At 35.1% G+C, this 15,692-nt stretch overlaps 1 protein-coding gene across 1 annotated transcript in view; it reads right to left on the bottom strand.

Annotated features, from left to right (window-relative positions):
- gabra6a (gamma-aminobutyric acid type A receptor subunit alpha6a) overlaps positions 1-15,494 on the bottom strand; it is a 16,227-nt gene extending 733 nt beyond the window's left edge. Inside the window, exons 1-10 of the mRNA XM_056472497.1 lie at positions 15,460-15,494; positions 15,252-15,358; positions 15,097-15,164; positions 14,073-14,293; positions 12,319-12,401; positions 12,099-12,242; positions 11,448-11,600; positions 8,027-8,274; positions 3,754-3,989; positions 1-193 (exon numbers count right to left, since the gene is read on the bottom strand). The exon at positions 1-193 is cut by the window's left edge and continues 733 nt beyond it. Coding sequence (XP_056328472.1) covers positions 181-193; positions 3,754-3,989; positions 8,027-8,274; positions 11,448-11,600; positions 12,099-12,242; positions 12,319-12,401; positions 14,073-14,293; positions 15,097-15,164; positions 15,252-15,358; positions 15,460-15,494 — 1,308 coding nt within the window. The 3' untranslated portion in view covers positions 1-180. The remainder of the gene's footprint in view (positions 194-3,753; positions 3,990-8,026; positions 8,275-11,447; positions 11,601-12,098; positions 12,243-12,318; positions 12,402-14,072; positions 14,294-15,096; positions 15,165-15,251; positions 15,359-15,459) is intronic.
- Positions 15,495-15,692: the final 198 nt, after the last annotated feature.

The following is a 15,692-nucleotide window of genomic DNA, read 5'->3' as shown; positions in this document are numbered from 1 at the left end:
ATAAAATAGGAAAGGAACGGGATCAAATGCTTGTCAAACAGTGTCAGACGGGCTTGTGCTCGATCAAGGGTGAAGTTGACGAAAGATGACGAAAGTGAGAGACAGAGAAAGAGAGGTCCAGAGTAAAGCACTTCCTGTAAGTCTTACTGCTGAATATGCCTTGTGCTGCTCAGGAGAAACTCACTCGATATCCCTGTGGAGATTGCAAAAAAAAACCACACACACACACACACACACACACACACAAACACACACAACGAAAGACAAATATGAGATCAGCAGAGATGAAAGTGTGGCGTACAAGTGTTCACAGCCTCATGCGCTCTTTCATCGCCTGTATTCTGACGTCAATGATTAATGTTTGATGAAAATAATCTTTTTTTGCTGTGTGAAATGTGCAGAGCAGGATGCCATTTGAAGTCATACATTATTGCATCTTATATTTCGAGCGCTACGTTGCAGAAAGGCCTCAAATGACTGCCTTTAGCTCCCCTCAGGAAAACAAATAATGAAACTTTGGCTTTTGAGTTTGATAAGTGACTCTATTCTGAGAGGCTGTGTTGATTTTCTTGATTCGGTAAATCTCATGCCTTTGGCACTGGGAGAAATTTGGGATTAAATGTGATGTTTGCTTCATGATGCCTTTGAACAAATCGGAGCATTCAGAGGAGAGAGAGAAGAAAATAGCACAGGATAAGTGTTGGCCATAAGTGATAAATCTTGGATGGGTTTCTGACCTCAACAAGCAGTAACAGAGTCACCCAGAAGGAACATCTTCTCTCCTGTTTTCACCTGCTCAAGTCCTGCGGCTGTTTTAGCTTCAGAAATTATTCATGTATTTACAGGCTCGATAAAACATCCGGTGGAAACCTGTGTGTGCCATCATAGCTTCCAGAATAACACATCCAGCGTTGGGATGAGAAGATAAGCTATGCAGAGCAGAAATAAACATGAAAACCACACCGTTTCCAATTCAGGAAACATAAACGCCAAAGAAATGGCAATAAAAGTCTATATTATTTTGCATTATGACCTATTTTTTAAGAACAAGGTGCCTGTTGTATAATTTTCAAAGATAAAAGAGAAAAGTTAAAGTCTTTATCAAAATAATATCTGCAGCAAAAGTTTCCGTTTGCTATTAATTTATGCCTGCTCTCGTGTCTTGTTGTAATTACCATAATTACTAGATGACAACCCGGCCTTCTTCTCCAAGCTGATCACGTCCTTGGGCTCAAAATTATGCATTTCTATGGTAAATCTATTAATGGCAAAATTAATCTGTTGAGTAATCAAATCTATGACAACAAGTAACTGTCATTAGGCAAATACATTATTAATATACTTTTAAAATGTGTTTTGCTTATTAAAGCAGGTATGAAATGAAACTGTGATTATCCTCTTGATTCTAATGTAACAGCTTCTCAAAATAGAAAAAAACAGTCTGTACTTGTTTTGGTTCAGGCTGCCAAGACATTTGAGTGCTTGCTGGAAATGATTATTGTCCCACCCTTGAGATGTCATTGCAGTGGAGAGGAGGAAGTTCATGTTTTTGATTGTGGATTACAAGAGCACATGAATAATACAATTATATATACATATATATATATACATACATACATACATATATATATATATATATATATATATATATATATATATATATATATATATATACAATTGAATTCAGAATTAATAGCCCCCTGTTTTTTTCCCAATTTCTGTTTAACGGAGAGACGTTTTTTTTCAACACATTTGTAAACATAATAGTTTTAATAACTCATTTCTAATAACTGATTTATTTTATCTTTGCCATGATGACAGTGAATAATATTTGACTAGATATTTTTCAAGACACTTCTATACAGCTTAATGTGACATTTAAAGGCTTAACTATGTTAATTAGGTTAACTAGGCAGGTTAACCTACACCTGATCTCATGAGGAAACGTAACTATTTTATGTTATGTCAGTTTAACGGCTAATTCGAACAAATTTATATGAGTTCAGTCGTATGAAAATTAATGATTTTTTAAAAATGAGGTGTGGCACCCAACCCCCCTCTAACCCAACCGTCATTGTGGGATAAGCAAATCGTACTAAATTGTACGAATGAAATCACACAATTTCATCCGAATTAGCCACTAAATCAAAAAGTTACACATTTCTGTGAGATAGCACTGGCTAGCCACATGTAATTGTATTGGATGTCTTGCAGTTTTATTTTTTATCATTTTGCATCATGAAATATATTATATAAATTATGGAACAGATGTTAGTTTTGTACTATAATATAACTACTTTAAAAAACGTTTTTTACATAACCACTAATAGATAACTTCTACATTTTACTACTAAAAGTTTTTCTTATGTTGAATGTTTCCTAAGCTATTGCAGCAGTCAGATGATAAACAATTTTATAATAAATTTTAAAAAGAGAAACTCCAGATTCGTGATTTACCTTAATAAGAGAACACCTAGGGTGCATTTACATCAGGTATTAAGATGTGTTTTTATCAATCAGTTCACAAGTAGACAGTACTAAATACAGGTGTAAATGGCATCTGAAACGTTTTGAGCTAGTCCACTTTTGACTACTTTCAGACTACTTTTGGCTACTACTGCTTTTATAGCATAGATGCTTACAAACAGCCACAAATGACTACCTTTACTGCATTAAACCAAAATACAGAGATTATATAGGTTTTATCATAAAACCTTGATAATGTTATAAATTTAATAAGACAGTTAACGTTTTTTTTATTTACTGTATATAATTTTTAATCTATTATATATGACTTTTAGATGCAAAAACCTCTAAATGCCATCTAAAATTTTCTTCTAAAATCTCATTTTTATTAGGCTTCTGTGTATAGATTCAGTCATTTTACTTTTATGGCAGATGATAAGTCCTTCACATGGTCTTTAAAATGAAATAACTCAACATAAACAAAGGAGGCTGAGAAAAATGTTCATTTTCTATGGAAATTTCAGACAGCACTTAAAGGTTTTTGCATCTGAACTCTTGACATATATATGTCAAACAGTGTATTCAGATGAGTAGGTCAACACAAGACAGAAAATATCCTATTACTTTTAAATTATAATTTTCTTTTAAATGTTAAAACCTTGATAATGTTCTACTGTAAATTTAATAAGACAGTTTATGCATTTTAACCTTATGTAAATAATTATTTGATTTAAAAATGCATACAGTTCTGTTTTAGACATGTCATGTGGTATCTGGTTTGAGGTAAGCATCTTGAGCTAAAGCACAAAATGGTGCAAAAAGTTTAACAAAAAGACAAAACAACAATTAGTAAAGAATCAAATCTTCCCTATCACATTTAGACACATTTCATCAATCTAATATATGTGTTGAAAATCTAAAGAAAATGAATGAAAAATGTTAATGCTTAAATTGTACCCACAATTCTGAAATGAGTCGCATAAAAAGTTGATTTTTTTTTACATTTACGTTAATCTTTCTGACGGTCAAAAAAATGTGTCTCGAATCCGCCATACTTATACAAACCATGTATTCAGATTAGTAGGTCAAAACAAGACAGAAAATAGCCTATTGCTTCTAAATTCAGATTTTTTAAACGTAAAAACATTGACAATGTTAAACTGTAATCTTACAAAAATACTAAATTTAATAAGGCAGTTTATGACCCCTTAAAAACCAAGTGGAAAACACTCTCACTGATTTAAGGCACACATTTTGCCATCTGTGACTAGTTATAAGAGAACAAACCTGAGCTTTTCCAAGGTGTCTTTGCTGAGATAGATGTACCAGTAGACGAGGTTGAAGATCCCAAAGGCCAGAGGAAAAATTATGCGCGAGTACTTGTCTATGGCGCTGGTGCCTGCCAGCATCATATTGGGTGGGACGGCTGAGCCCTGAAGGAAGATGGGAACGCGAGCGCTGGGCCCCTCAGACACAGAGTAACCCCTTCTTTTACGGCTATAGGCACTGGTGTCAGACTGTGGCTTTGACAAAACAAAAACAGAGGTCAGGAAACTAAAAAGTTTGTGTTACAGTTTAAATATTAAGCATACATTTTTAAGGTGCAGTGTGTAATTTTTGCACATCAGGGAATTGAAACATGTACATAACGTTTTTAAAACTTTTGTAATTTACAAATTCACTGGCTTCCTGTTAAGTCACGTATTGATTTTAACATATAAAGCAGATCATAGGCTAGCACCTGACTACATTTGTGACCTGGTAACTCACATCCCCAGTCTTTGTTCTACATCAGGACTTACACTGTATCAGTTACACTGTAAACTAAAAACCATGGGTGGTAGAGCTTTTTCGTACAGTGTGCCTAAGCTATGAAATGGTCAACCCATCAGCATCAGGAATGCAGCTTCTCTGGACTGTTTTAAGAAACTTCTAACCTTTTTACCGTTGCTTTTTTTGAAATTTAGATTGATTATTTTGGTCAATTTAATCATTAAATTTTATTGTTCATATTGTCTTATTTTGGTGTTTTTACTGTTTTTTTATTATTGTTCTGCTTTGTTACTGTTTGCCTTGTATGCCTTGTAGCACTTTGGGTCTGACAAAAGCGCACAAAAAAAAAGATTTATTATTATTATTATTATTACAAATAATGTCAAGGAAACAATCTACAAACATTATGCAATAACATTTTTAACAACTTTGAGGGAACCTTTACGAGTACGTAGTTACAAGTACATTACTTATTAGCTGAGGTTATGCATGCATCAGGGCAAATTGTTGATACTGTCATGTTAGGGCCGGGACATACAGTTGAAATCAGAATTATGAGCCCGCTTTGAATTTTTTGTATCTTTTTTTAAATATTTCCTAAATGATGTTTAACAAAGCAAGGACATTTTCACAGTATGTCTGATCATATTTTTTCTTCTGAAGAGAGTCTTATTTGTTTTATTTCAGCTAGAATAAAAGCAGTTTAAATTTTTTTTAAAAAACATTTTAAGGTCAATGTTATTAGCCCCTTTAAGCTATTTTTTTTTCGATAATCTACAGAACAACCCATCGTTATACAATAACTTGCCTAATTACCCTAACCTGCTTAGTAGTTTCAATGTGACTTTAAGCTCTATAGAAGTGTCTTGAAAAATATCTAGTAATATATTATGTACTGTCATCATGGCAAAGATAAAATAAATATTTAGTTATTAGAAAGGAGTTATTATAGAAATTGGGTAGATAAAATAAATAATATAAATAAATAAATACGGGGGCTAATAATTCAGGGGGGCTAATAATTCGGACTTCAAATGTACCAAGATGATGGTCGGCTGTTAGACTTCATTTCAATTAGTAAAATCTTTAATTAGTAAGACTCCTTTAGATCTGACTTAAGCTGCAGTCACACTATAGTTTGAGCATGCGAAATTCTGTTGTACGTCGCTGCGAAAAGGGGCGGGATTAAACAAGATGATTAGACATTAAAAAAGGTGAGCGATTGCTCCATGTTTTAAATTTCTGTCCAGAGAGGTCCTGTTTTGATCCTCGATTGGTCTCACGCAGTCAAGTGATGCGATTTTGCAGGTCAGAGTTCACCAAGCTTGAACTTTGCACCGCAGCCAACTGCGAAACTTAACGCATGACCCTGCGTTTCCGGTCTGACGCATTCGCGTGCGTATGAATGGAAGTCTATGGGAGGAAAAGTCAAGTGTGACCGCAGCTTTAGTTGGTTTAGTTGTGTTTGACCAGGGTTGGAGCTGAAATCTGCAGGATGGTAGATCTCCAGGAACAGCATTTGGCACCTCTGGTTTAGTGTATTCCTTACGTTGTCATCGGATTAACGTCAGAATTTGTTGGTCCGATTCAGCGTGTAGAATTGGTGTCGTCTGTCAGTTGAAGAAAGTGCTCTGATTGGTTATTCAGCAACGAGTGCAAATTTTTGTGTTCATGTGCAGCTTTTTGGTCCAGACGAGATCCAACACGAGTTGGCATAGGCCTGGTGTGTCCCGGCCCTTAAACTAAACATGCTTTCTTTAAAAGTACCTTACTCTGCCTAATCATCTTAAAATAGTAAAATATTGGCTGATTAATTTGCACAGCCAATATATAAGCTAAAATACATTTTATTGTTCATTATAAAAATACGTACTACACGCTTAATGTGGTAATATATTTCTTTCCCATCCAGTCTCTAAGCCAGAGAGAGAATTGGAGCAAGTGAATCTACAGCACAGGTGAGAGATTACAAGAGTCATGGCTCGCAGTTTTAATACGGAGGGCTATTTTTAAAACACCAACCGTGAGCTCCCCGCGTGAGAGCAGTCCCGGCGGACACCACGCGTCTGTAGAATTACCATATCTAACTCAGCACAACAGATAAGAACTACCATTCACACACAGCTGAGAGAGCAGAGAACCGAACACCTGAGCAAAGTCACTTCTTAACACAGCAGTGGACCCATTGAAGGGCACATGTTATAGCTTATATAATATGTAAAATATATCTTTGGAGTCCCCAGAATGTGTCTGTGAAATTTCAGCTCAAAATACACCACAGATGATTTATTATTGCTTGCCCAATTTGCCTCTATTTATGTGTGAGCAAAAACACACCTTTATTTGGTATGTATCCCATTAAATGCAATTGAGCTGCTGCTTTCCAGAAGAGGGCGGAGCCTTTACATGCTATTCTGACAGAAACAACAAGCATGCAAATTTCATGCAGCCAAAATAACAGAGATGATCAGTAGCAGATTAAGGCTTTACATGTCCAAAACTCAATCGGACAATAGCTTGGTTTTCATCAAGTATTGCATGAGAAACAAGTAATGGAAATGCAAAATTTAATAACAAAGTTTTTTTTTTACTCTCACTTGATGTGATTTTTGACTCGCTTCAATTTGCTAAGAAAAATGTTAACGCTAGAAACTATGCATGTAATAGATCGATTTTAACAAATAAAAACACTTACAGGTTGTGAATCCAGCACTGAACTGGGAGAGATTCTGAAAGCTGTTCTTTGTCAAATGCTAGCTATATATTTTTTATAATTCTCTGGAACATAATTAAAATTAAATTGTAAGCACTTCTCTCTTTGTGTTGTGTCCTTTAGAAGCCCAAATACAGAAACAGAACACGCTTTGTGGAAATAGCAGAGTTTGGACGGCATTTTTGCATTCTCTGCTACAATATTACTGCACCTCTGGTCATGCTCCTTCACTGCGCGGTGTGTATGCACGTAACCTGAAGCATTTGTGCTCTCACTAACCCGGATGTATTTTTTTTGTAGTACCCAAACTTTGTTTGCTGTAAGCTTTGCTAAGCTAACTCTGTAAAAGCTAATGTCACCCTTTGCATTGAACTTTGAACATATTACATTCAGAGATGTAGTTTATGTTCACACAGTTTAAAACACATTTAAAATATAATATCGTAGTGGACCACCCCTTTAAGCCAGATTAACCATACATCATGTTAACAAGCACATTCATATAGGAAATTGGTAAACTTGAAGTGAGAAACTAGTACTGGGGTATTAGAGCACAAAGCATTGATATTCACCCATCTGAAACTAAACCTCATACCTGAAACAGTCAGTCATGGGTTTAAACATGCAGATTAAGTGGCAGCAATATATAATAATATCTCATTTCTATGTCACAAGGGAATCGAAATCTGTACGGCACTTTTTATATTTAAAAAGGTTTACCAAAACAAAGTTTGCTGGGTTGTACCTTTTTCTCATTTTCACATTAGATGCACTGGGGACACAACATTAGCACTTAGTCATATTTTCCTGATATGTCCCCTTTAAAGGTTAAGCCATGTGCTATGATTAGTTATGCGTGCTAAATATGTCTTTAGAGGTATTTAACTATCCCTGTGGGAGGCGTGTATGCAGCTGCAGCGACACTCATTTAGCATCACAATAACAGCAACACGGTTCACTGGTTTGTGAAGAGCGCTGCTCGTGTTGTGCATATCCCATAACCAGGAGATCCGTTGGCAGTACCATTTAACCAGTATAATGTTAACTATGCTCGGCTTGACAGGTTATAGTTACCGTCTCGGGCTCATCGTCGCTGCCCTGGGCTGTAGACTCCACAATGGAGCCTCTGGGGAGCTTGTGTTTCTCCCTGTTGGCCTCGAGTGTGGCATAGTAGTTGACAGCAGCAAACTCAACTAGGGCCGAAGCCACGAAGGCAAAGCAGACAGCGATGAACCAGTCCATGGCGGTGGCATAGGAGACTTTGGGCAATGAAGAGCGGGCGCTGATGCTTAAAGTGGTCATGGTGAGCACAGTGGTGATTCCTGAAGGTCAGAAAGGATTAGGTCAGCACACGAACATGAAAAAAAGACAGAAATGTTGAGAACATGACACAAACACATCAAAAGCCAAGACCACTTGATATGACTTGTTCTGCAGCATTTTACCTATTTACCATTTCCTAAGGGAAGTCATTGTTAAACCAGATACAAATCTGGCAACCACAACATTACAAATTTTGATTTTAAGTAAAACAATACTAAGAAAAATGGACAAAATGTTAAAGGTACACGACTGCACTTAATGGCTTACTAAAGGAAACAATCTCATGAAATAATGGGAATTGACTTCCTTAATCATCTATGAAAATCAGCAGACTGATTTTTTTTTTCATATCAAATCATCATTATTTGCATAATTTTTAACTCATTCTTGTCTTGCTTAATCTAGCAAATTGGAAAATTAAATGGTTAATGATTAATATTATGCTTTTACAATACAATTTCATATGGAAATGTCCTAACATATTGATTTTAGCAGGTTGCTATGAGAAATTACAATATGCTTCAGACCCAATTATGTGTATTTTTTGCTATTTATGTTTTCAAATAAGGGCGTCACAGTGGCGCAGTGGGTAGTACGATCGCCTCACAGCTAGAAGGCTGAGCCTCGGCTGGGTCAGTTGGCGTTTCTGTGTGGAGTTTGCATGTTCTTCCCGTGTTGGCGTGGGTTTCCTCCGGGTGCTCCGGTTTCCCCCACAGTCCAAAGACATGCTGTACAGGTGAATTGGGTAAGCTAAATTGTCCGTAGTGTATGAGTGTGTATGTGAATGAGTGTGTATTGATGTTTCTCAGTGATGGTTTGCAGCTGGAAGGGCATCCTCTGCGCAAAACATATGGTGGATAAGTTGACAGTTCATTCCGCTGTGGCGACCCCAGATTAATAAAGGGACTAAGCCGAAAAGAAAATGATGATGATGATGTTTTCAAAAGAATTTTTTCCTATACAGAGAATTGACCTACTGTGCACACTGCACAACAGACTGTAGTTTGGAAAAGTAGTATTTTAAACAGTCAATGAATTTGCCTGTACAAAGCAGAGATGTCAGAAAGATGCCCTGCTTTATGCCTGACAGGCCAGTCAGCCTTACAGGGTCAATATGGTCAAGGTTCTTCAGGCACAAATCAGGTCACATTCCTGTGAGTGTTGAAAGCCTGCAAACGAAGCCTTTGTTCATAATGTAAGAGCATACTGCTTAATGAAAAGTGTAAAGCGATATGATTGTTAACGCAATAATTAACTAAAGTATTTTAAAATAAGCATTATTGAAAAAATAATCATATTTTCACTAAATGATATAAAGCTGAAATTATTTATATTAAATTAAAATCTTTAAAGAAAATGTTGCTGTGGAAAAATGACTGAAGTAACCTGCTTTTATTAAGATTTATTTAACAGAATACAAAATAAACAGTAGAGTAATTAAAAACTAATAAAAATTACAAATATATATTAAACATTTTGACACAATCCATTCTTTTATTCATTTTCTTTTCGGCTTAGTCCCTTTATTAATCTGGGGTCGCCACAACGGAATGAACCGCCAACTTATCCAGCACATGTTTTTTTACGCAGCCGATGCCCTTCCAGCTGCAACCCATCTCTGGGAAACATCCATACACACTCATTCACACACATACACTACGGACAATTTAGCTCACCAAATTCACCTGTACCGCATGTCTTTGTACAGTGGGGGAAACACACGCTAACGTATGGAGAACATGCAAACACACAGAAACGCCAACTGACCCAGCTGAGGCTCTAACCAGCGACCTTCTTGCTGTGAGGTGACAGCACTATCTACTGCACCACTCCGTCGCCCTATTTTGACACAATTTTTAACAAATTAATCTTCAACAAGAAAACTATAGTAAACATTATAAAAGTTTATAACGTATATAATAATATTATAATCATTTATTTATCAGGGAGTTTTCACCTTCACCTTTAGATAGGACAGACAGGAAAGTATTGCGAGCAGAGAAGAGGGGAAGGGTCGGTAAAGGACCTAAAGCCGAGAATCGAACTCGGGCCGCCATGAGCACCATGGTGCTATATGTCAACGCACTTAACCACTAGGCTATTGGCGCCAACTATAATGTATAATATCATTAATGAGTAAAACAGCACTAAATTAGTGCTTCATTATTTTCAAATGACATTAAGACATGACCTGATCACATTACATTAATCAGAGATTATTGTCAAGTTACGGTTCAGTAAAAAAAAGGTGTTTTCTTATTTGAATTCCGTTGTGTGTGTGTGTGTGTGTGTTTGTATGTTAAAAATGTAACAATTGGCAGCAGAATCAGATGGGTCATGAAAGAGATCTGAGAAAAGAACAACATTTTAGGAAGTTGAAAACAAGGACTACTTTAAAAAGTTTGCGTATGTCTGTCTGTGGTGTAAAACTATGGAACAGTCTAGATCAAACTCTCAAACAATGTCAGGATATTAATCAATTTAAAAAGTTGCAAAAATATATATTATTAAAGGAATATAATGATGAAGGTGATTGAAAAAGGATAAAAAGAGAAAGGTATGATGAAATATTAATTAATGGCTATTTGCAGTACTATGTTTTTTTCTCTGGGTTTGTTACAGAATGTAAAGGTACAAATGAAATCAAACATATGGTTTGTCAGGGGTGCCAAAAGGATGAAATGTGTTTCATGTAAAAAGAAGAGATAAGTAAAAGAAGAAATAAGTTTAAGTAATAGACGAATGATGTATGTGGTAATGGGGTGGGAAAATAATAAGCTTGTGCTTCATCACACTCCATTTTCGACCATGTTGAAATGTATTTTTTGTTAATGATATTTTATGTATGATATTGTGTTCGAAAATAAATAAATAAATCAAATCAAGGAGAAAATGTTTATCTGATATCACTTCCAGTTCATTCATCATACTAGAAATAACATGCCATGTCAAGCATTGTGGAACAGCACTAAAACATCATATCAGGATGATATCTGAAGTATCCTAACACTGAAATTTACAGTAAAAGCTACTGCATACTGTTAAATTACAGAAATAATTGACAAAAATTTAATTTTTTATCAAATAATAGCCTAGGTGAGCACAAGAGATTATGTAACTGTCAAATTCTCAAGGAATTATATCTATTTTAACTTAAAAGACAAGCACACACCAGCTACCGTTCGAGCCGGAACAGACTCCTTGTTGATCCAGAATGAGACTTGTGACAGAACCACCACCATAATCAAAGGGATGTACGTTTGGATAAGATGATAGCCAAGCTTCCTCTGAAGATAGAAATGGACGACCTGGACAGAATACAGTCCTACACGGTGCCAAGAGATTAAAAGAGGACACTGATGAAGACGAATCATCCACATTCAGCAGCTACGCACATCCATACGATGCTCTGATCAAGGCCATTTGGCTAAACATGCTTCCTTGACTCTTAATTGCAAGAAAAGGCAAGGGGAGAGGTACGTTTTGGGAACACAGATCTTTATTTTGGATCTGAGCCTAAATTGAGTATCTGATGAGTAACCAAGCAGGTGGTCTGAGCTTCTTGCCTGCCTGTAAATTTCTCATTACTAAGCCCCTGGTCATCTTAGGCACAAGATCAGTGCCTGCTCGGGCTTATTACAACACGGATATTTTTAAAGACGGACACTGTGAAATAGGCCTGATCAGATAAGCATCTTAGAGAGAAAGCTGCTGGATCAGCTCTTAACACACACAATTAGAAAAGTCATTCAGCCAGAGTAAAATATGTTTGACACATATACGACGCTTGTAATATTTAGAGAAAATGAAGCAGTGAAAATACCTGTGCTGAATTTATATGTTTCCGTGAACAAGGTCTGGCCCAGAAGATCATACTGAAGAAGACTTGATGATTCTGGAGGAAAATCTACAGACGCCTCGAGTCCTTTTCTCCATGTGTACACAATTTCACGATTCGTGTAAGCATCTGCAGGCAGAAGAGAAAGCAGTTGAGGGATGGATGGATGAATGGATGGATGAACAGACAGAAAGATAGATCTTACAGCTTCCAAAGAAGAGAGGACATGTGTGTCCATCCATAGGAAAGTCCCTCAGTACCATTGGACATACTGCACTTACAGTCAACCTAAAATATTGAGAAAATCGATGACCTGAATTAATTTGAAACTTTATGTGCAAGAAAAAACATTGATAGAAATTTGCATTAATGTGCCATTAGTTAACATTGGTTAATGCAATTAACTACCAAAAATCAGTATTATATTCAATAGTCATAATTTAGACCAAAACCAGTACCATAATAGTCATAAATTAGACCATCATGGCCTCCCAATCATCCCCATCCACTGAATTGGCTGTATCACTGTCTCTCCACTCCACCAATAGCTGGCGTGTGGTGAGCGTACTGGAGCCGTTGGCCTGTGGCTGCCGTCGCATCATCCAAGTGGATGCTACACACTGGTGGTGGTGTGGAGAGACCCCCCTCAAGATTGTGAAACGCTTTGTGTGTATGGTCATACACAATAAATGTGCTATGTAAAATACACACATTACATTACATGGATTTATACAGCATTTGAACTTTGAATAAATGGGCTTTCCATTGATTATGATTTGTTAGGATAGGATAATATCTGGCCAAGATACAGCTACTGGAATATGTAGAATCTGTGGCTTAAAAAAAATATATTGAGAAAATCACACTTAAAGCTGTCCAAATAAAGTTCTAGCAATGAACATTACTAATCAAAGATTGAGTTTTGATATATTTATATTAGGAAATGTATGAAATATTTTCATGGAACATGATCTTTACTTGTATTCTGATGAAATCATTTTGACTCATACAATATATTTTTGGCTATTTGTTGTCCAAGGTCACATAATGCACACCAATGTATTGGCCAATAATTGTCATAATACAATTCTTTGTACTGATTATATTGTGTCAAAATTTTTAAAAAAAAAGACACTTTTGTATAATTAATTTGAAATGGATGATAATGATGACAAAACTGAAGTCCTGCACTGCGAAAAGTTTCTAAAGTGAAACTTTTTAACATTAATCTGGTTCATTAACAAATGACAAAGCAAGTAACAAATATTTTCCTGTTTTTCAGAGATGAAATGGAGATATTAATACAGATGAACAACATCGGAAATGTGAATGAAATTTAACCATCAGAATTCAGTAAATGAGTTCAGAATGATCTGAAGAAGAATTACTCTGAAACATCTTGATAAAATTAAGATAATGACTTTTTTATATACATTTCTTTCCAAATTGTGCAATTAATTATTTTTAAATAAAAAAAATTTAATAGACAAAATCACCAAATTATTAGTATATCTGCAGATATTACTCTGAACAACAGGCTATATATATATATATATATATATATATATATATATATATATATATATATATATATATATATATATATATATATATTATATATATAAATATATATATTTAATGAAATATGACATTTATACAAAATTTATTATCAGTTATGCTTTTATGCCTTTACATTTTATTGTTAATAAAAAATATAACAGTTCATAATTAGTTAACGTTAGCCCCATAAAAATATTAACAGATGGTATTTATTTTAGCAACAAACAATTAAAATATAACAACATTTAAAATGTTTTAGAATGCTGTATTCTTCATTGTTTATTTATGTTAACTGATGTTAATAAATAAAACGTTTCACAACATTTATATTGCTCACATGTAAACTAAAATGCTTCTTATCAAGAGTTCTCCAAAACTCACCTAATCTGATTGTTTTACCTCATGGTATAAAAGACTGTGCCATTTTGCATGATTCGGAACAGCTTGTTTGGGGACGTCATGTTGTGTGCCAGTGACTTCCGTGCATTGCGGAAAAATGTGTCAGGTGTCCAGATCTTGTCCACCATACGGTTATTCAAAGGCAAGATTTCAATGGGCCCCTGAAAGGCTAACCTCTCATCAACCCACATTTGGCGGAAAAACATATCCATGGTGAACTCCTGAGAGAGAGAGACAACCGAGGTGAATCATGACCTTTTTACAGTTGCAAATGATATGAACTTATAATTCAGGTTCTCTTAAGCACATTGTGATGTGGGAGAGAGTTGGAATACTAATATTAGTGTCCTCATTTTAGTATGAGGGTCTCTCACAGATGGAAATTAAAACAATAAATGTTTGGTTTTTGGTTTGTACATTGGAATTTATTTAGCTTAAATTAATAACATCCATTTTTTTCTCAGACATAATTCACACTAAAATGTTACTAGAGGTAGCAATAGTTTACATTACATAAATCATGTTGGGTGGCTACATTTAAAAATCATTTGGTGTACTGAAATATTATTTTAGATCAGTATGAAGCCCCAAAACACACATTTTTACTTCTAAAAACTTTAAATGTAACAAAATCTACTATGATAAATTATGCTTTTGGTGGTTCATTCCACTGTGGTGACCTCTGATAAATACCAAGCTGAAGGAAAATGAATGAATGAATAAAATTGTGCTTTTATATATTTTAAGAAGTATAGATCAGTAGTTGTGTGTTGTTTTATTTTTAGATAAATATGTATGTTGTGCAGAATGACAATCTAACATTAGTTCACCCTATATTTTATTTTCACAGAAGTTATTGAAAAAATAAACTAGACTTTTTTTATTATATTTGCTTTCTATGAATATAAAATCTGTTGTACATGTATGTCAATGCAGACACCAAAAAGACCCATGAACAGATATTTAGTTAAATGTACTTTACAGAAGCCAGAAGGTTGTATTTACAGTTGTTGTATTTTCTTACCATATTAACATCTGATACTGGTCCAAAACTTGTGACAAATATGTCTGTTTTGACCTCGGTCACAGAGACTGCAAAGATTAACAGTAGGTTAATATGTGGCTTGATCATAGCAAAGTAAAGTGACATACAGAATAAAAATACATTTCTATGCTTACCTCCAGATCCTGGTCTTAGCCGATTGTCATAGCCTTCAAGAAGTCCATCTAGAATCCTTGTTATATTTTCTGAATTTATCTTTTGCTTTCCTACTACATTTGTAACACTAAGCAGAAAGAAATTAAGTGAATTAAGACTTATTGTACATTACGTAAAGGACTTTAAACACATTTAAAGTTAGTAGTTATACTCAGTGCATGAACTCACCTTGTGAGACATAAAAAGGCCAAAAGTAGAGCCATTTCTGTGGCCAAAATTAATTAAATAAATTAAGCTGTCAATAGTTAGAAGTCATAATGTACTGTATAAAGCACTACAGATGAAATGAAGCACTGTAGGCTACACTATGTATGACTGTCAGTACATGCTGTGAAGTGAATGCTTGAGGATTATCAAATTAAGGGATTAGTGAAATCCACTTGCTTTTTTAGCAACAGGTT

This window comes from Danio aesculapii, chromosome 14, assembly GCF_903798145.1.
Source record: "Danio aesculapii chromosome 14, fDanAes4.1, whole genome shotgun sequence".
Lineage (NCBI taxonomy): Eukaryota > Metazoa > Chordata > Actinopteri > Cypriniformes > Danionidae > Danio > Danio aesculapii.
This window is presented reverse-complemented; position numbering and strand designations above follow the sequence as displayed.